Source organism: Cornus florida, unplaced genomic scaffold (genome assembly GCF_030987335.1).
Source record: "Cornus florida cultivar Cherokee Brave unplaced genomic scaffold, ASM3098733v1 CherokeeBrave_3.0.0_Hap2_Chr03, whole genome shotgun sequence".
Classification (NCBI taxonomy): domain Eukaryota; kingdom Viridiplantae; phylum Streptophyta; class Magnoliopsida; order Cornales; family Cornaceae; genus Cornus; species Cornus florida.
Genome location: NW_026775573.1, coordinates 11,013,099 through 11,032,087, shown reverse-complemented (window position 1 = coordinate 11,032,087; position 18,989 = coordinate 11,013,099). Strand labels below are relative to the sequence as shown.

At 35.4% G+C, this 18,989-nt stretch overlaps 1 protein-coding gene across 2 annotated transcripts; it reads right to left on the bottom strand.

Annotated features, from left to right (window-relative positions):
- Positions 1-646: 646 nt before the first annotated feature.
- Positions 647-15,672, bottom strand: LOC132299464 (probable disease resistance protein At4g27220). Of its 2 annotated transcripts, XM_059796094.1 has the most exons (5): positions 15,609-15,672; positions 15,428-15,504; positions 14,175-14,251; positions 1,824-4,940; positions 647-825 (listed from the first exon to the last, which is right to left on the bottom strand). In XM_059796094.1, exon 4 carries the CDS (start codon positions 4,933-4,935, stop codon positions 1,873-1,875), a length of 3,063 nt encoding a protein of 1,020 aa, XP_059652077.1. In that variant the 5' UTR covers positions 4,936-4,940; positions 14,175-14,251; positions 15,428-15,504; positions 15,609-15,672; the 3' UTR covers positions 647-825; positions 1,824-1,872. The 2 variants fall into 2 exon arrangements, with proteins under 2 accessions (XP_059652077.1, XP_059652079.1); XM_059796096.1 differs by lacking the exons at positions 15,428-15,504; positions 15,609-15,672 and adding an exon at positions 14,346-14,448.
- Positions 15,673-18,989: the final 3,317 nt, after the last annotated feature.

Here is an 18,989-nt window from a genome sequence, read left to right as displayed (position 1 = left end):
ATATAGAGAACTTGTGAAGATAGAGTAGTGGTAGCAATTTGTGTTCATGAGTCATAATTTTATACTATCGTTGATGTAAAGATATTCTATTAAAAAAAAAAAAAAAGAAGGTCAAATTCGATCCATTTAATAATCGTCTCAGGAACTTTCAACACTAACCCCACCTGTTTATTAAATGGGTTAACATGTAACCCATTTAATAACTTGTTTATCAAACGAGAGATTTAATATTAATAAAATAGTAAATACTAAAAAAAATTTGTTACAATTAATCCAAATATTCAAAATAAAAAGAAAAATCATAAGGCGTAATCAAAGTTTATTTTGAAATGATTTAATTGTTCATCGTAATTGGGTTTAAACAAGTAACATATTACATAGGTCATATTCACGATTATGACATATTGAGTTAAACGGGTATAAACATGTTACACTGGTTAAACTCATCAATCCTAACCCGATACGGTTAAATAAACGGATTAATCGTGTCAACTTATTTATGACCCGAACTTATTTAAGGTCAACCCAAACTTGCTAAAGGTCAACTCGAACCTGTTTATCTCGTGTCATGTTCGAATCGTATTGGCATGTCGTGTGAAAAAATAGAGAGGAGGTAAATACAAATAGATTAAGAATTAATGGCAAATACAAACAGTAGTGAGTAAAGTATTGAACAAACCATTATTCCAAAGTCTCTTACAAATTCCACACACCAACTAAATAAATCAACAATACCATATCAACTAAATTCTTTATTGAACACAAATGGAAACAGGAAAACCAGAAACATATCATCAAGCTTTGTTCCTCACACTCAGCATTCACCTGCACATGCAATAAGGCATTCACTGAACAATCCATTTCCAGAATGGTTAAATATAGTTTTGTGCTAAGATGTGAACGAAATTACCTAAAAAACACACCCAAAAAAAAAAAAAAAATATTGGGATAAGAAAAAGAACAGAAAAGAAAATAAATGACCCATGACATCTATGTCGATATGGAACTGACCCTCTTGAACCATGAAAAATTTCAATTGCCTATCCACAGTAATGTGAACCCTTCATAGAATCCTATATTGGCTAATGAAAAAAATACGTAAAAAAAGAAAAATATAATCCCTAATGTTTCTCCTTGTTGAAAATGGGAGCACAAGGAAAAAGGAAGATGCGTTCAACAACTTATTTTGTAGGGTAAAATAAAAGAACATAAAAAGAACATTTAAAGTCAGCTCGTTAGCCATGATATTGTGTAAAAAAATTCGTTGTTTCTTCATTGCCAAATCATGAAAAGGTAATGAGCTTAACTTTAGGTTTTCTATTATTTCTTTAACAAAACTAGTAAATGTAAATTAAACCGAAACAACAAGAAACATTAAAAATATTTCCTAAACAGCGGTCGCCCTGTCTGGTATAGCATCAAAACATAATAATGAAAATTAATGTTTTTCAAAACTTTTTAAAGTTTTGAAAAACATTAATTTTCATGGCATCATCTCCTATCCTTCTCCAGCCATCATAAGCATGTATTCTTAGTCAAAAGAATATAAAACCATTTGTGAATGTGTCCATGAGAGAAGGACTCACTCAAAATTTGTTGGATAAATCCAACAATTCAAGCAAAAGATGTTCTGCAAATTCACCTTCAAAGGACCAAAAAAAAAAAGGGAGACATTAGAGGGAGAGAGAGAGAGAGAGGGTACTATCCAAGTTTTAGTGGGAGAATCATGGGCAATGTACTGATACAACAATTTTATAAGCAAAAGATGTTCCACAAATTCAACTCAAAGGAAGAAAAATAGTAAACAGAGAAAGAAGGGTTACCTTAACCATCCTCAGCAGAGGGATGTGGATGAATAAATGGAGCTCTGCTTTATAGAATGTTGCACGCATTCGCTAAGGCCTTCCCCAAGGCATGCGCCAAGATGATGTTCATGAGATCATTCGGCAAACGGTCATCTATTGGGTAGAAGAAAGGGCTGAATTTTAATTTGACGTTGTCATCTTCCCATTTCAATGCTTCCCACCACTGCTGGGGTCCATAAATTTTCCTCAGATTAGGTGCACTGTCTACGCCAAAAGGAAAAAATTCCAGTTTTGGGCCAACGAAAAAAGAAACCTCCTGTAATGAGGGCCAACAGAAGGAGACATTCCCCTTGGAGAAGTGAACAAATTCCTGTAGAAAACAAAGTTCCAAACGCTTCAGTTTCGGCAACATCACACATTCAGGCTTCCTGCTGCTGGACTCCACATCGTCAACTGAAATCATCTCTACGAAATTATCACACCCGATAATTCTCAATAACTCCAAATTAAGGAATTGTGGAATTGACTGCCATGTGAAAAGTGTCCTCAAGCCATTGCAAAAACATAGTTCCAAATGTCGAAGATTAGTGAAACTGCTGCTGCTGCAGGTTCCTGATTGCATTGCTAATCTCCTGCAGATGCTCTCTAAATTTTTGATATGTTGCAATACAAGGCATTCTAAATTTGCAAAGGCATTCGCTCGTAATCCAGCTTCATCTACAATGTTTTCAATTGCATCACATTTACAAACCCTGCAATATTTTAACCCATTCGTGTTTTCTACGCCCAAATCTGAAAGTTTTCTAAGTTCATTGTGACCAACTAGTGCAAAAAACTCTGAGCGTAAAAGCACGTCCATTACTGCAGAGGGGATGATGTTGTCGCCATCGCTTCCACCTTCGTAACCCAAACAACTCTTATATGGTTTGCATTGATCTGTAAATCTTCCACATAGTGGAATTGTATTTGGGAATTCATGTCCAACATAGAAAACGAATTTCGTCAACTTTCCATGTCTCCATTGTTTGCTGTTTAAAAGAAAGTGTTTGAGATCACTTGCATTTCCAAATCTGAATCTAAGAGAAGAAAGCCGTGTCAAGCTACCAAGCTCTTTTTGTAAGACTTCCCAACTTTTCTTTGTTTCATCTTTGATATCGTCTCCAAAAATATCCAATTTTTCTAAGAGACGAAGTTTGGACAATATTCCATTTAGATTGATCACATCGTCACTGAGACTAATCACTTCACTAGAAAATTTGAAACACCTAAGGCCAGTCAACTCCCAAACAGCACTAGGTATGCATGCCATGTTATTTTCTGTGAGACAGAGCACCTCAAGTAGCTTAAGTGCACGTACTTCACGAGGCAATGCCTTCAACTTCCTGCATCTTTTTAGAAGCAGTGCTCTGAGGCTTACCAAATTTGAGATGGAGGATGGTAATGAGATGATGCCGGTATCTGATAGATCCAAAACTCGGAGGCTTGGCATGTGGTTGAAGAAAGATTCAGGTATTACTTGCAACCGAGAGCTAAGATAATCTTTTGATTGAAGCAGCAAAGTTAAGAGGTTGGGACAATTTGGCATCTCTGGTAAATTGTACAGTTGATTAAACATAAATGAGATCCTAATTGCGTCTTCCCAATCCTTATCATCTGGTATCTCATCTCTGCACAGTCCAGCTCTCACCATTTGTCTGCTTTCTTCTCCTCCCGGTGAAGTCATTTTTAGAACTAAATCTCGAACCACATCATGCACCTTTACATGCCTTCCATCCTCACACTTTTCCAACAGAGACAAATCACCAAGATCACGTAATAGGACAAGTCCTTCAACACGGGCCTCTTCTAAAGTCCTTTTACTCGGAAGAAGTCCCTCCGCTCTCCAATAATTAATCAATTGAGATTTGCTAATCTCGTGGCCTTCCGGATACAAGTTACAATACAAAAAACAGTTCTTGATGTTGGAATCTTTTAATTGATCATAAATGACCTTCAATGACCCAAACAAACGGTCACTCACATTGTTGACAGTAGACATATCTGGTGACTTCAACTTCTTCAATAAGTTATGCCAGATATCAGCATCTTCAACCTTTCTTAGGGCACCACCTACTACATTTAGTGCAAGTGGTAAGCCACCACACTCTCTAACAATTTCTTCAGCGATAGGCTTGATAGTTGGAGACCTAACAATTTCTCCAACTTTTGATTCGAACATTTTCCATGATTCCTCATTAGACAAAGTCTCCACTTGGATTTCCACGTCAGTCTCCATCTCATGACAAACTTTTAATTCTCTAGTTGTCAGAATAACTTTGCAACCACTATCTTGATTTATGCTTGGAATGCCTACCTTACTCAAATCTACTCTTTCCCAAACACCATTCAGAAGTAACAAGTACTTTTTGCCCTCAAGTTCGCGGTGCAGTCTCGTTGAAACTTCATTATCTTCTATATTGTCATTATCTCCCATTTTGCTCATATCCAAATTCAAATTCAAGCAATTTGCAACTTGAACTTGCAGTTTCCTAACATTCCAAGACTTTAAGACAGATACCCAAATTACAAAATCAAACATTTTCTCCACTTTGGGCGAGTTGTTCATGGCTTTCATTAAAGCTGTCTTACCAACCCCACCGATACCCCAAATTCCTATCTTTCGGATATTTTTCTCCCCTATGCAATCAAGTATCTTTTTCAAGTTGCGATTAGCTGAAGTTTCTGCACTCAAATTTGGGGCACGCCTCATCTTAACTATTTCTGGAGGCAAATTAGTAACGAAACCACCTTCAAAATCGGATTTCTCTTGGAGCTCTTTAACACGCTGAATCATCTCAACCACACGCTCGCCAAGCTTTGCACGGGCGGTATCTGGAAACCATCCTTTAAAACGCCTCTTGTCAACAAGGTGGTCCTCTTCTATCATCTTCGCCTGTTTCTCAATCCTATCCACATCTGCAAGCCATCCAATGCATTCCCGTGTAGGCTCCTGCTGTTGCTTTACACGGTCTATTTTATCTCTAATGTCGCCCCTCTTGTCACATAATTGTTGTACTCTTCTCGTAAGCTCTGTGAAATTCTTTGCCAGGTTTGATGGAGAAGTACTCGTGCGTCCTACAATGGGTTTCATTGCCTCTGCAAAGATTCAGAATATGACACACTAGTTACAAACTACGTACCTGCAGTGGACTGGAAAACTTACATAGGCAATCAGAGTATATTGTAACTTTGCAATTTTGCATGTTCATAGATATTGTTGTTAAAGACGTTCCCTCATGTAGGAAATCATACATAGTTGCAAGAAAATCCATGATCAATAGAAAACAATGGTAAATTTTGACAATCAATAGTATTCTAAATTTCAAAAAGAAAATATTTTCCATGTATTACTAATTAGAGGTTTCTCATCTTAATGATTTCGAAATTTTCCAATGTGTACCTTGTCATTATCAAAAGGATAGCTAAATTGAAATTAGAACAAAAATGGGAAAAAAAACTTATGCTATTGACGCCTTCTACTCCTTTTGGACCAATCTTGAATTTATTAATAACATAAAGTATCAAAAGTGTAAAGGTATAAACTCAAAAATAAAATAAAACTGTAAATAGTGTCCATAATTCAAGTTTAAACAAATGTTATGTTTTGCGGCTCCGAATCAGCACATTGAATTTGAAATTGGATAAATTTTAATACAATTTTTTTTTCTTATTGATGGTCATTTTCTAATTAAATTAGAGATGCAGTTTAGCATTTGGCTTACCAGAATGTGTCCCAAAAATAAAATAATAAACCCATAATTATATTAATAAGAAAACTCAAGCATGTGGCATTGTCAATAACATAACGCAATATCAATCTTAATACCATGTTTGTTTATCCTCCTTCTTGGATATATATATATATATATATATATATATTAAGGTGATGATAATTATAATCAATCATAATTATACATATATATATTATGGTGATGATATCCTAGCAGGTTAGAAGGAATGAGTAGGGTAGACAAAATGGAAATAAACAAGTGATATTCTTTGTGCTGGGGTGCAATTTGGGTAGGCTAACCTAGCCCAACTCAAACTCAACTCGAAAATTTTGAAATTTGGGCTTTTAAATTCACAAACCGGGCTCAAATTGGGTTGACCCAAACAACCCGACCAACCCGAAAATATTTGGGTTGGGCTTCATGGGTTGAAACCCGAATTCGAGTTACCTCGAGCCAGTCCAACCAAACTTGAATCCGGGTTGAGGTTGGGCTCGGGTTGGGCCAGTCCAAGTTGCACCCCTAACTTTGTGACAAATAATTATTAAATAAATTGATGAAAATTTTTGTAGAAGTAGTTTTTGCAAGATACAACATTTTCAATAGCTGAGAGGGCAAAATGGAAATACAGGAGGTAGCTTGCAATATATATAGGCTGAGTTTTTGTTTGCGGCTGACACACTCCTACCATCTTTTTTGAGTAGTAGAGGAAATACGATGACTAAGTATACAACCATTTTGGTAGTGGTGATATTGGCAATCATCTTTTCTAATTTATATTTTCATTTAAAAGAAAATAATATTTTATAAACCTTAACTTCAAAAGTTGATGATTATTCTTTTACAAATTACACTACAATCCTTCTAGATATGGTTGATCTCCCCATCTTTCTTTTTAATTTTTAATTTTTTGGTTTTTGACTGAATAAAAAAATAATTATTATTTAATTAACCCCATAATGACATATTTCGCCACATTGTATGATACTGTTTACTTTGGGCCCGAGTCAGCACGATTTTGCTCTTAAATTTTACCCCAAAATACCTCATATCATTTGAATTATATTTAAGTAACAATAAAAATAAGGATAATGCTTGTATCCAACCCAGATTGGATGAAGTTCATCCAACCTGGGTACGTGGCCCAATCATTCTATGACAAGTGTTCAAAAGCATTATTAGAATTAAGTTAGGTATTATCCAATTATTCGGGTTTGACCCGTTCAGAACTCACGCTTTCATAACTCTTTTTTTTTTTTTTTTTTTTTTTTTTGCTTGATTTCATAACTCTTTAAATCGCTCCCTTTGCCCTCTCTCCAGCAATGCCCTAGCTCTCTCATTTTGCCCTCTTTCACTCAAGACGATGTGGGGAAGTCAAATTCTTGTTATTTCTTTAACCAACACATTTTTGCTTATTTGATAGGAATCTCAAATGGTAGGGGAACAGAAATGCCTTCTACAATTCATTTAATGATGAACTATAGAACATAAATGCCTTCTATAGTTTATTTAATGATGAATTATGGAACAAAAATTCCTTCTACATCTCATTCAATGATGAACACAAATCGACTACCTAATATGATTTACACTCGATTACTTCAAGTAATTATTTTATCCTAAGAAAATGGTTGATTATGTTAAAGATTAATGACATAGATTTAATTATTTCAACCTTCTTGTCATTTTTGTTTTTCAATATTTGTAGGAGTCTCATCATGGTAGCCTGCCACAAAGTGCACAATAAGGCAAAGAATTTGAAATTTTCCTCACTGTTAGAGGACTATTCGGAAAGTTATTTGAAAGCTTGCATGTGTTACTTTTTGTTCTTTCACTTAATTATTATAATTTTTGTATCCTATGGCAACACAATAGATATGGTCCAATGGAATGCCTTTTGTGCGAATTATTTGGGTAATGCAAATTAATTGGGAGATAAATTTTATGCTTTGTGCTTAGATAATGATTACATAGTTGTTCAACTTCAATATAACATCACAAAATTTTCAACTTGTTATTCCATCTTTTTCTTAATAAATTCCATCACTTTCTTATCCCATAATGATTACAGAGTTTGTTGTACGGAAGCGTGGGCCCAACAAATAACTAATGGTGATTGTGATCATACACTAAAAAGAATGCACTCACAACATAATAAATAGGAGAAAACACACACACAAAAAGAAGAAATGGATTTACGTGGTTCAGTAATGTGCTTACGTCCACGGGGCAGCTTAAGATCAATGCACTAATATCAAAACCCAAAGGGTTACAAAAGGCTCACAAATGAGAAAATATACAAATATTTTATTCTATCTAAATTAGCTCACTTAAGAGCTCTTGTTTTTCTCACTCTAATGAACTTCTCCTTTTATGCTTCAAATGGTTTCTAGGACTTCTTTATTTATAAGGAGAAACGATCCTTTCATCATTGGAGCCAACAACAATTGGAGTAAAACATAGAATGTTTCCTTCAATAAAACCATCCCACTTTTGAGCCATAAAACAAGGAACCATAAAACAAGGATTCCATGTTTTGAGACAAGGAACCATAAAACAAGGATTCCATGTTTTAAGCCATTAATCAACAATCTCCACCTTGGCGAAAAATCTGTACAACTCCCCGAAGTGAAGTATTTCCAAACATGATCTTGAACTGCCTCCAAATACGCCCAAAGCCCAAAGGTGCTCAAACTCGCAGGATATTAATCAAGTCTAAGCAATGCTCAAACTTGACCTTCGTTATAACCTTCGTCAGCATATCTGCGGGATTATCCGTAGGCCCAATCTTCTGAAGGAGAATATCACCATCCAAAATCTCACGAATAAAATGGAAACGGACATCAATGTGTTTCATACGTGAATAATGAACCTGGTTCTTTGCCAAACAAATAGCACTTTGACGTCATAATAGACATCAACATGCTCTTAAATAATCCCCAAGTCCTCAATCAACCCATGTAGCCATATGGCTTCCTTAATGGCCTCTATCACTACCATGTACTCTGTCTCTATTGTAGACAAAGAAACTGTAGGTTGTAATGTCAACCTCCAACTTATCGGTCCTCTAGCAAGTGTGAACACATAACCCGTAGTTAACCGAGATTTACCCAAATCACCAGAATAGTTCGAATCCACATAACCAACCAAATGTTGACTAAGTCCATCATTCCGCTCAAACTTCAAACCAACATCCATAGTACCTTAGATGTACCGTAGAATCCACTTCACTGTCTGCCAAAGACCTTTTCCTAGGTCATGCATAAACCTGCTCACCATACTAATGACCTATGAAATATCGGGTCTCGTAGACACCATTGCATACCTCAAACTTCTAACTGCACTTGCATACGGAACATGAGCCATGTGCAAACACTCTTCATCTGTGCTTGGAGATAATGAAGCATTGATCTTGAAATGAGGGGCCAAAGGGGTACTTACAGGTTTAGTATTCGAGTCCATACCAAACCGATGTAGCACCTTCTTCAAATATTGCTTCTGAGACAAACAAACAGTGCCCTTTCACTCTATCTCTGCTAATCTCCATTCCAACTATTTTCTTAGCTTCACAAAGATCATTTATCTCAAACTCAATACTCAACTGAATTTTCAACTTATCAATTTCAACTTTGCTCTTAAATGCAATGAACATATAAGAGCAAATATACAAATGATCTATCACGAAGCTTACGAAAATACACACAGTGATCAAAATGGTTTCTTCTGTACTATTGCCCTTTTATGAACTGATCAAATCATTTTTACCATTGCCTTGGATATTATTTCAACCCATATAACGATTTCTTCAGTTTGCAAACCCAATTTTCCTTTCCAATAACCTTGAATCCATCTAGCTGAGATATATAAATCTCCTCCTCAAAATCACCATGTAAGAAAACAGTTTTGACATCGAGTTGAGCTAACTTAAGATCAAACTGTGCAACCAAAGCTAGCAAAATACGAATGGAAGAATGTTTTACAATAGGTGAAAATACCTCATTATTGTCAATCCCTTCCTTTTTTGCATAACCTTTTGCCACTAATCTAGCCTTGAACCTCACACTGTGTTGCCTTGAAAAGCCTTCCTTCTTGGTGTATACCCACTTGCACCCTATAGCCTTCTTCTCATTTGGAAGCTAGACCAATTCCTAAGTCTGATTTGTATGATGAGATTGCATCTCCTTGTTTATTGCTTTCTTCCGATCTATATTTTCTGAACTTCTGACAGCTTCTTTATAGGTAGATGGAATGTCATCATCAACTATGGGTGGTGCGTATGCCACCATATCAGTAAATCGTGCAGGTTTCTTTATTTCTCTTCTTGATCTACCAACTGCAATAGAATATGGTTGCTATGGAGACTTTTAAGTATAAGCCTCCTCCTCTTCTGTACCTGTTTCCTCATCATCTGAGTTACTGACAGGTCTAGCTGGAACAATTGTAGCCTTAAGCTCCACCCACTGAGAAACTTATTTGGTCTTGTTCTTTATAGGATAACTTTTCAATGTAGAAGACTCATCGAATGTAACATCCCTACTATTAACGATTTTCTTTAACTCGGGGCACCAAAGTCTATACCCTTTCACACCTTAATTATAGCCAGAGAATATGGCTTTCTTGGCTCTAGGATCTAACTTACTCTCTTTAACATGAAAGTAGGTAGTATAACTAAATATTCGCAGAAAATTATAATCTGTAGCAGCTTTTTCCCTCATTCGCAACTGCAGGCAACCTATTGATGAAATGGCATGCGTATGTCACAGCCTCAGCCTAAAAGGCTTTGCCCAATCCAACATTTGACAATATACATCTAACCTTTTCTAACAAGGATCAATTCATGCGTTCTGCCACCCAATTCTGTTACGACGTGTTTCTGACTGTAAAGTGTTGAACAATACCCTCGTCCTGCATACTTGCAAGAATTGGTCCAATGTGTATTCACCGCTATTATCAAATCTGAGTCTTTTGATTTTTCTGCCAATCTGGGTCTTCATCACCTTTTTCCACTTCAAGAACACTTTTTAGACTTTATCTTTATGTTTTATGGTGTACACCCATACTTGTCTAGAGAAATCATCAACAAAAGACACAAACCAATGCTTACCTCCCAAAGATGCAACTCTAGTATATCCCCAAACATTTGTGTGAACATAATCAAGTATTCCCTTGGTGCGGTGTACTGCTATGCCAAACTTGACTCTTGTCTGCTTGCCCAGAACACAATGTTCACAAAATCCAAGCTTGCAAGTTTTGGCACCTTTCAATAGACTCTGCTTTACTAGTCCCTGCAAAGCCTTCTCACATGCATGTCCCAAGCATACATGCCATAATCTGGAAGTATATGATGCATCTGCCTCCGAATTATCTGCAACAGCTACTACGCCTGTAACTGTATTTCCAAGGAGAAAATACAAGTTACTTTTTTTCGTACCCTTCATCATAACTAGAGCTTTATAGGTAACCTTTAGACCATCGCCTTTCAGTGTGATCTCATAGCCTTTTGCTGCTAATGATCCAAGTGAGATGAGATTTTTCTTCAAATTTGGTACATACTGGACATCTTTGAGAACTCTGATTATTCCATTGTGCAACTTCAAACGGATCTTTCCTATCCCACTTGTTTGACAGGGATGATCATTGCCCATGAAAATAGCTCCACCGTCCAGCTCTTGAAAACTAGAGAACTACTCCCTGTTGGGATACATATGATAGGAACAACCCAAATCCAAGATCCACTCATGAGAACTGGATCGAACCGATACAGTCAAAGCAAACTCTGCAACTTCATCGTCACTGCTTACAATGTTGGCGGCAATTTTCTTGTCATCCCTGTTTTTCAACTTAGGACAATCCTTTTTCCAATGCCTTTTATTGTGACAAAAGGCACATTCTTCTTTGGTAAGATTTTTCCTGCCCGAATTTGATGCTCCTTTTGATTTAAATTAAGATCTTCCATGGCTACCAGACTTTTCTGATTTGTTCTACCACATACTGTTAGAGCTTCAGCTATTGAATCTCTATAAACCTCCTTATCCTTCTTGCAAAGCTCATTATACATGAGGGTATTAGAGACATCAACATATATAATTTCGTCTTTTCCATATAGTAGTGTGGTAACCAGATGTTCATACGAATCAGGCAGAGAGTTCAATAATAGTAATGTTTTATCCTCATCATCAATTTTAACATTCAAATTTTGCAAATCAGTAAGAATTTTGTTCAAATTGTCTAGATGCTTGGACATAAACATATTGTAACGACCCACTCCACCACATGGTATGATATTATCTACTTTGGGTCTGAGCCCGCACAGTTTTGCCATTAGATTTTACCCTAAAAGGCCTCATACTAATTGGAGATAACACCACCATATATAAGCATTTCACTTTTCCTTTACCCAGGCGATGTACGATTATACAACCATAGCTCGCCCAGTATGGTAACCTGCCAGTGCCTCGCACATGTTCACAAGGTTGCCATAATCACCCCCCCTTTGGGGCGCCAACATCCTTGTTGACCACACTTCCGGCTGAGTCAGGCTCTGATACCATTTGTAACAACCCCCACCTTACTCAGGCACAATATTATGCGCTTTTGGCTCCCTTGGACCAGAGACTTCCCAGGATTGGTCATCTTAGGAAGTCTCTGATCCAGGGGAGCTAAAAGCGGATAATATTGTGTTTGGGTAGAGTGAAGGTTGTTACACATTCCTTTTTTATAATCAAACCAGAAGAGTTTCTTCTTCAAATAGAGCCGATTTTCAATGCTCTTTGTCATATACTTGTCCTCCAGTTGCATCCAAAGTTTGTTTGCTGAAATTCCATGCATGAAAGGATATTTCTGATCCTTCCCGAGATAAAGTTGAATTTGACCATAAGCCTTACGATTAATCTTTTTCCAATCTTTTTCCTTCATTTCTTCTGATTTCTCTGCCCCCAGTGCAATGTCTAACTCTTGTTGAGTCAAAACATCCAAAACATTGCATTGCCACATCTTAAAGTTGTTTCGTCCATAAAAATTTTCAATATCAAATTTTGCGGTTACCATCTTCTTTTTCAACGATCAGGATCACCTAAAAGAATTTCTGAGTAATGGTGGTTGTGATCACACACTAAAAAGAATGCCCTCACAAAATAATAAATATGAGAAAATACACACACAAAAGGAAGATAAGGATTTACGTGGTTTGGCAATGTGCCTACGTCCACGGGGCAACTTAAGATCAATGCACTAATATCAAAACCCAAAGGGTTACAAAAGGCTCACAAATGAGAAAATATATAAATATTTTCTTCTCTCTAAATTAGCTCACTTAGAGCTCTTGTTTTTCTCACTCTAATGAGCTTCTCCTTTTGTGCTTCAAATGGTTTCTAAGGCTTCTCTATTTATAGGAGAAGCAATCATTTCATTATTGGAGCCAACAACAAGTGGAGTAACATGGAATGTTTTCCTCCATAAAACCATCCCACTGTTGAGCCATAAAAAAAGGATTCATGTTTTCAGCCATTAATCAACAGAGTTGTTATTCCATTGACGTGGATCACCATTGAAATGGATCTTACATTTTCAGCTTCAATATAACATCACAAAATGTTGCGTTTAAAACCCCGCTACTGGGGAAAGTGCACATTGAACATCTTATGGGGAATGCACGCACTTTCACCAACAAATAACGAACCCTGGTGAGAACTGCGCTAAGGAACATGAACGAAAGAACGAGCCTACGAAGCCCCGTCCGTGGGCTAGTCTTGAATCCTAAACTTTAACACTTAGAAATTTTTTGTCAAAGCCCTATTTTGAAAAACTAAGTGAAAGACACGGTTCATTAAGTCCATGAATGTGAAATCCATGGTAATGTGCTCCCATTTTCACTCTACTACTGGTAATGGTTGCAGCAAATTCGTCGGTCTCTGATACTCGGCCTTCACTTACTGACAAATAAGGCACCTAGTCACAAACTGCGCAACCCAAAATTTCAAAGTGGCGTAATGGGCTTGATTCTTACATCAATGGAAAGCTCTCATCAAGTGGAAGATTTTTCACTTCTAGCACAATCTCGAAAAAATCCTTTAAAAATCTTAATACTATAATGATAAAGTAGTATCAGATTTTATTTTTATTCAATTTGTTACAATTTTTATACCTGTAAAAGTTATATCAGATTTTATTTTTATTTAGTTTATTACAATTGGATTCTACATTTTATAGTCTGGGATTGGGTTCTTTGACATTGTTTATAGTCCGGGATTGGGCTATTTGCCTGAGAATTTTTAATGTGACGTAAAGTAAAAGGCAATTTGATGCACAGTAAAAGGCAATAAACAAAAAGAAAAAGTAAAATGTTAGACAGGTCAAATCCAAATAGTTGGGTAATACCCAATTTAATTCTAATAATGCTTTTGGACACTTATCTTAGAATGATTGGGCCACGTACCCAGGCTGATGAACTCAAGGACCATTTCCAAGATATATACACACACAAATATATAAATATATATATGTCTAGGTAATGGGTATATATATATATATCTATATATTAATTTTAATGTAAAGAAATTGTAACACATGGACGAAATAGTCAGGACAAATTTTTACTGCTCACCTTATTTCAATTTGAAGCACTTGGTGTCACTAGAAGAAGTACAGAAGATTTGAGCTGCTGGATAAAACTATTAGAATCTGTCAAAAAAAAAAAAAATGATTTAACCAAATGAATGATTTTAAAGAATTAGGACAATACAATACATGCTCACAGGAACAATAAATTACTTACCTAATTGTTGGAGTACGTAGTGTAGCCTTATGGAGAACCTTAAAGTAATTTGAAATTTTTTAAGGTTTCTGATTTATGTAAGGAATGAAACCAGCAAGCCGAATCTTATGACATGACTTTCGTGCGGGCATATATATATATATATTTATAGATAGAGAGAGAGAGAGAGAGAGAGAGAGAGAAAGAGCAACAATCCGAAGAAAAGAAGATGCTACTCAGATAAAGCTACACCAGGAAAATGAAGCAAGAAGATGCTTTCTTAGTTACACTTAGCGTTCCCTATCATGCTCATTTTGGATACATACATACATATATATATATACATACATACATATATATATATATATATATATATATATATTGAAGTGATGATATCCTAGCAGGAATGAGTTGGGTAGACAAAATGGAAATAAACAAGTGATATACTTTGTGACAAATATATAATTATTAAATAAATCGAGTGGAAAATTTTGTAGAAGTAGTTTTTGCAAGATACAACATTTTCAATAGCTGAGAGGGCAAAATGGAAATAGAGGAGGCAACTTGCAATATATATAGGCGAGTTTTTTTTTGCTGTTTATTACTAGGTATACAACCATTTTGATTAATCATCTTTTCTAATTTATATTTTTAAAAAGAAAATAATATTTTATAACCTTAACTTCAAAAGTTAATAATTATTCTTTTACAAATTACACCACAATCTTTCTAGATATGGTTGATCTCGACCTTTCTTTTTAATTTTTAATTTTTTGGTTTTTGACGGAATCAAAAAATTATTATTATTTAATTAACCCCATAACGATATATTTCACTATATGGTATAATATTGTTCACTTTGAACCCGAATCAGCACGGTTTTGTTCTTAAATTTTATCCCAAAATACCTCATATCATTTGAATTATATCTAAGTAACAATAAAAATAATTGATAGAAGGGAAAAACTCAAGGAACATTTCCAAGACATATATATACACATATATATGTCTGGCCGGGTAATGGATATATATATATATATATTTTAATGTAAAGAAATTGTAGCACATGGACGAAATAGTGAGGACAAATTTGTACTGCTCACCTTATTTCAATTTGAAGCACTTGGTGTCACTAGAAGAAGTACAGAAGATTTGAGCTGATGGATAAAACTATTAGAATCTGTCAAAAAAAAAAAAATATTTGATTTAACCAAATGAATGGTTTTGAAGAATTAGGACAATGGACAATACAATACATGCTCAAAGGAACAATAAATTACTTACCTAATTGTTGGAGTAGCGTATCCTTATGGAGAACCTTAAAGTAATTTGAAAATTTTAAGGTTTCAGATTTATATAAGGAATGAAACCAGCAAACCGAATCTTATGACATGCCTTGAGCAACAATCCGAAGAAAAGAAGATGCTACTTCGATAAAGCTACATCGGGCCAGGAATATGAAGCAAGAAGATGCTTTCTTACCGGGGAGGAATTCATTTACAATTGGATGATGGCGCGCAAAAAGTTTTAGTCCATCTCTTGGTCTAGAATAAGTGGAAGATGGAAAATACAAAGATTTATACGATTCGACACTAAGACCTACATTATAGACAAAGAGCCTAGGGTACACAGCCTACATTTCTATTATTCAGATTTGTATATTGTTTGAGTACAAGGCATGGTAAATATAATAGAATATAAAAGGTGTAAAAAAGTCAAATGAGGCAAATTGACCGGGTCACTATCATTGGTGGAAAATTTTGCTCCACGATTATATAGAAATATTTACATATTTCAACACTCCTCTCAAGTTGAAACATGAATATCATGAATGCCCAACATACCAAAGAAACGCTTCGAAAGATGATGCGAAGGTATTCGGAACAAAGCCAGGAAATTGACAAGATCTTGCTGGGAAAATGACTGGATGTTGCCAGGGAAAATAAACTGGAACTCGCCGGGAAAAATGGTCAGAACTAAGTTGGGAAAATCGGAACTCGTTGGGAAAATGCTAGGAACTAAGCGGGGAAATGACCAGAACAATGCCTGGAAATGACGGGAACTAAGCCGAGAAATGGGCCAGAAATACATCGGGGTAGGCCGAGGTGCTGAACCATCTGAAAAAGGACCGGAACTATGCCGGGATGAATCAACCGGAACTACGCCGGGAAAGGAATGTGAAGACATAAATCCATGATAATAATACACAGCTAGGTTTCTGATAACATGTTAAATTTGAATTTGCAAATATAAATGCAAATCAAGAATAAGCGGAAGATGAAAAACACAAAGATTTACATGGTTCGACACTAAGACCAACATCCATGGACAAAGAGCCTCTAAGATCTACATTTTTATTATTCAGATCTATATATTGCTTGAGTACTAAGAGCCTATATATATAGACATGGTAAATATAATAGAATGTGGAAGGTGTAAAAAAGTTAAAGGAGTCACTGTGATTGGTGGAGGATTTTAATCCACCATTATATAGAAATATCTATAATTCAAAAGAAATTGACCGAATCATCGTGATTGGTGAAGAATTTTACTCCACAATTATATCCAAATATTTATATATTTCAACAATTATTTTCTAAGAAAACAACTCCTCTTCTAATTCATATTGAGTCAACATTGAATATGATGATTATACCTTGAATTGATATGGTTGCACCGCAACGTCTCTTTTAGTTACTCTTAGCGTTCCCTATCATGCTCATTTTGGCTACATTATATATATGTGTGTGTGTGTGTGTGTGTGTATTAAGGTAGTGATATCTTAGCAGGAATGAGTAGGGCAGACAAAATGGCAATAAACAAGTGATCCATATATTCTTTGTGGCAAATAATTATTAAATAAATTGAATAGAAAATTTTGTAGAAGTAGTTTTTGCAAGACAAACATTTTCAATAGCTGAGAGGGCAAAATGGAAATACAGGAGGCAGCTTGCATTGTATATAGGCGAGTTTTTTTTTTTTTTGGTTGACACACTCTTACCATCTATTTTTGAGTAGCAGGATAAATATACTAGGTGTACAACAATTTTGGTAGAGGTGATTTTCACAATCATCTTTTCTAATTTATATTTTCATTTAAAAAAATATATATTTTATAACCTTAACTTCAAAAGATAATGATTATTCTTTTACAAATTACACCACAATCCTTCTGGATATGGTTAATCTCCCCACTTCCTTTTTAATTTTTAATTTTTTGGTCTTTGACGGAATCAAAAAATAATTATTTAATTAACTACGTACGTAACTACATACTTTACCACATGGTATGATATTGTTCGCTTTGGACCCGAGTCAATACGATTTTGCTCTTAATTTTTATCCCAAAATGTCTTATACCATTTGGAGATACCACCACCACCACATATAAAGCACTTCACATTTCCCTTACCCAGACGATATAAAATTGCGCACTTGTAACTCACCCAGTGTGGTAGTCGTGACGACCTTGTGGGTGAGTGTAAGATGCATTGATAAAGTGGGTCGTTACATATGGTATCAGAACTTAACCCAACCGAAAAGTGTGGCTAACGGGGATGTCGGGCCCCTAGGGGGTGATTGTGGTGACTTTGTGGGCGCGTGTGCCATGGGTGAAAAGTGTGGCTAACAGGGATGTCGGGCCCCGTGATTGTGGCGAGGTTTGTTATTATGGGTGCAAAAGGCACTAACAAATTATCACATTAGACGAATTACAGTGTATAATTCTACATTGCCTGAGCTGAAAAGGAGGAAGTGCTATATTAATGCATCTGATTGGGTAATTGGTGTGCGACAAATCTATCATTTTTGTAATTATCATTAATTCATCTTTTTGGGTAATTGGTGTGCGACAAATGTCATGGAGGTGGTTGATGGAGGCGGTGGTAATGGTTTTTGACAAAGTTGGGTATGGGTGGTGGGATTTTTTCTGCAGCGTGAACTTTTGGAGCTAAGACTGAAATAATAATTATCATTAATTCATCTTTTTGGGTAATTGGTGTGCGACAAATGTCATGGAGGTGGTTGATGGAGGCGGTGGTAATGGTTTTTGACAAAGTTGGGTATGGGTGGTGGGATTTTTTCTGCAGCGTGAACTTTTGGAGCTAAGACTGAAATAATGAATTGTTGTGAACATGTGATATTTGATTCCATTCCGACCATGGTGGACTCACTTATAGTGATGACTTTTTCTTAATCTATAGTGGTTGACTAGTGGATCCTACTTTCCACCAAATTTTATTTATTTATTTATTTTAAACTATTTATTTATTTCATTGGCAAGGAATTCGCATCTTCATTGATTTTAATTTGTAAGTAGATGAGATACTACTAGACTATGTAATATTTGATCACTACCCATCATAGTTGGTAAAATTCGGTACGGAAAAAAACCGATTAAAAAATGTAAGAGTATAATTTGATTTTTTTTTAAAATATGTCATAAAAATTTGACTGGAAAAAAACGAAAACATAAAAATTCGAATATTGTTACGTAGGTGTATAGTATGTATGGTTTAAAAATTCCGCTATATATACACAACTTATTTATTTATTTTCGTATAGTATTAAAATGTAAAAAATAATAAAATAAATAAGAAAATGTTAGAAATAATAAATAAAAATTCATTTTATATAAATTGACACTACCAGAATAACTATGGAAGA

Coding starts and splice junctions, on each gene's coding strand:
- LOC132299464 (XM_059796094.1), bottom strand. CDS start 4,935: ATGAAACCCATTGTAGGACGCACGAGTACTTCTCCATCAAACCTGGCA.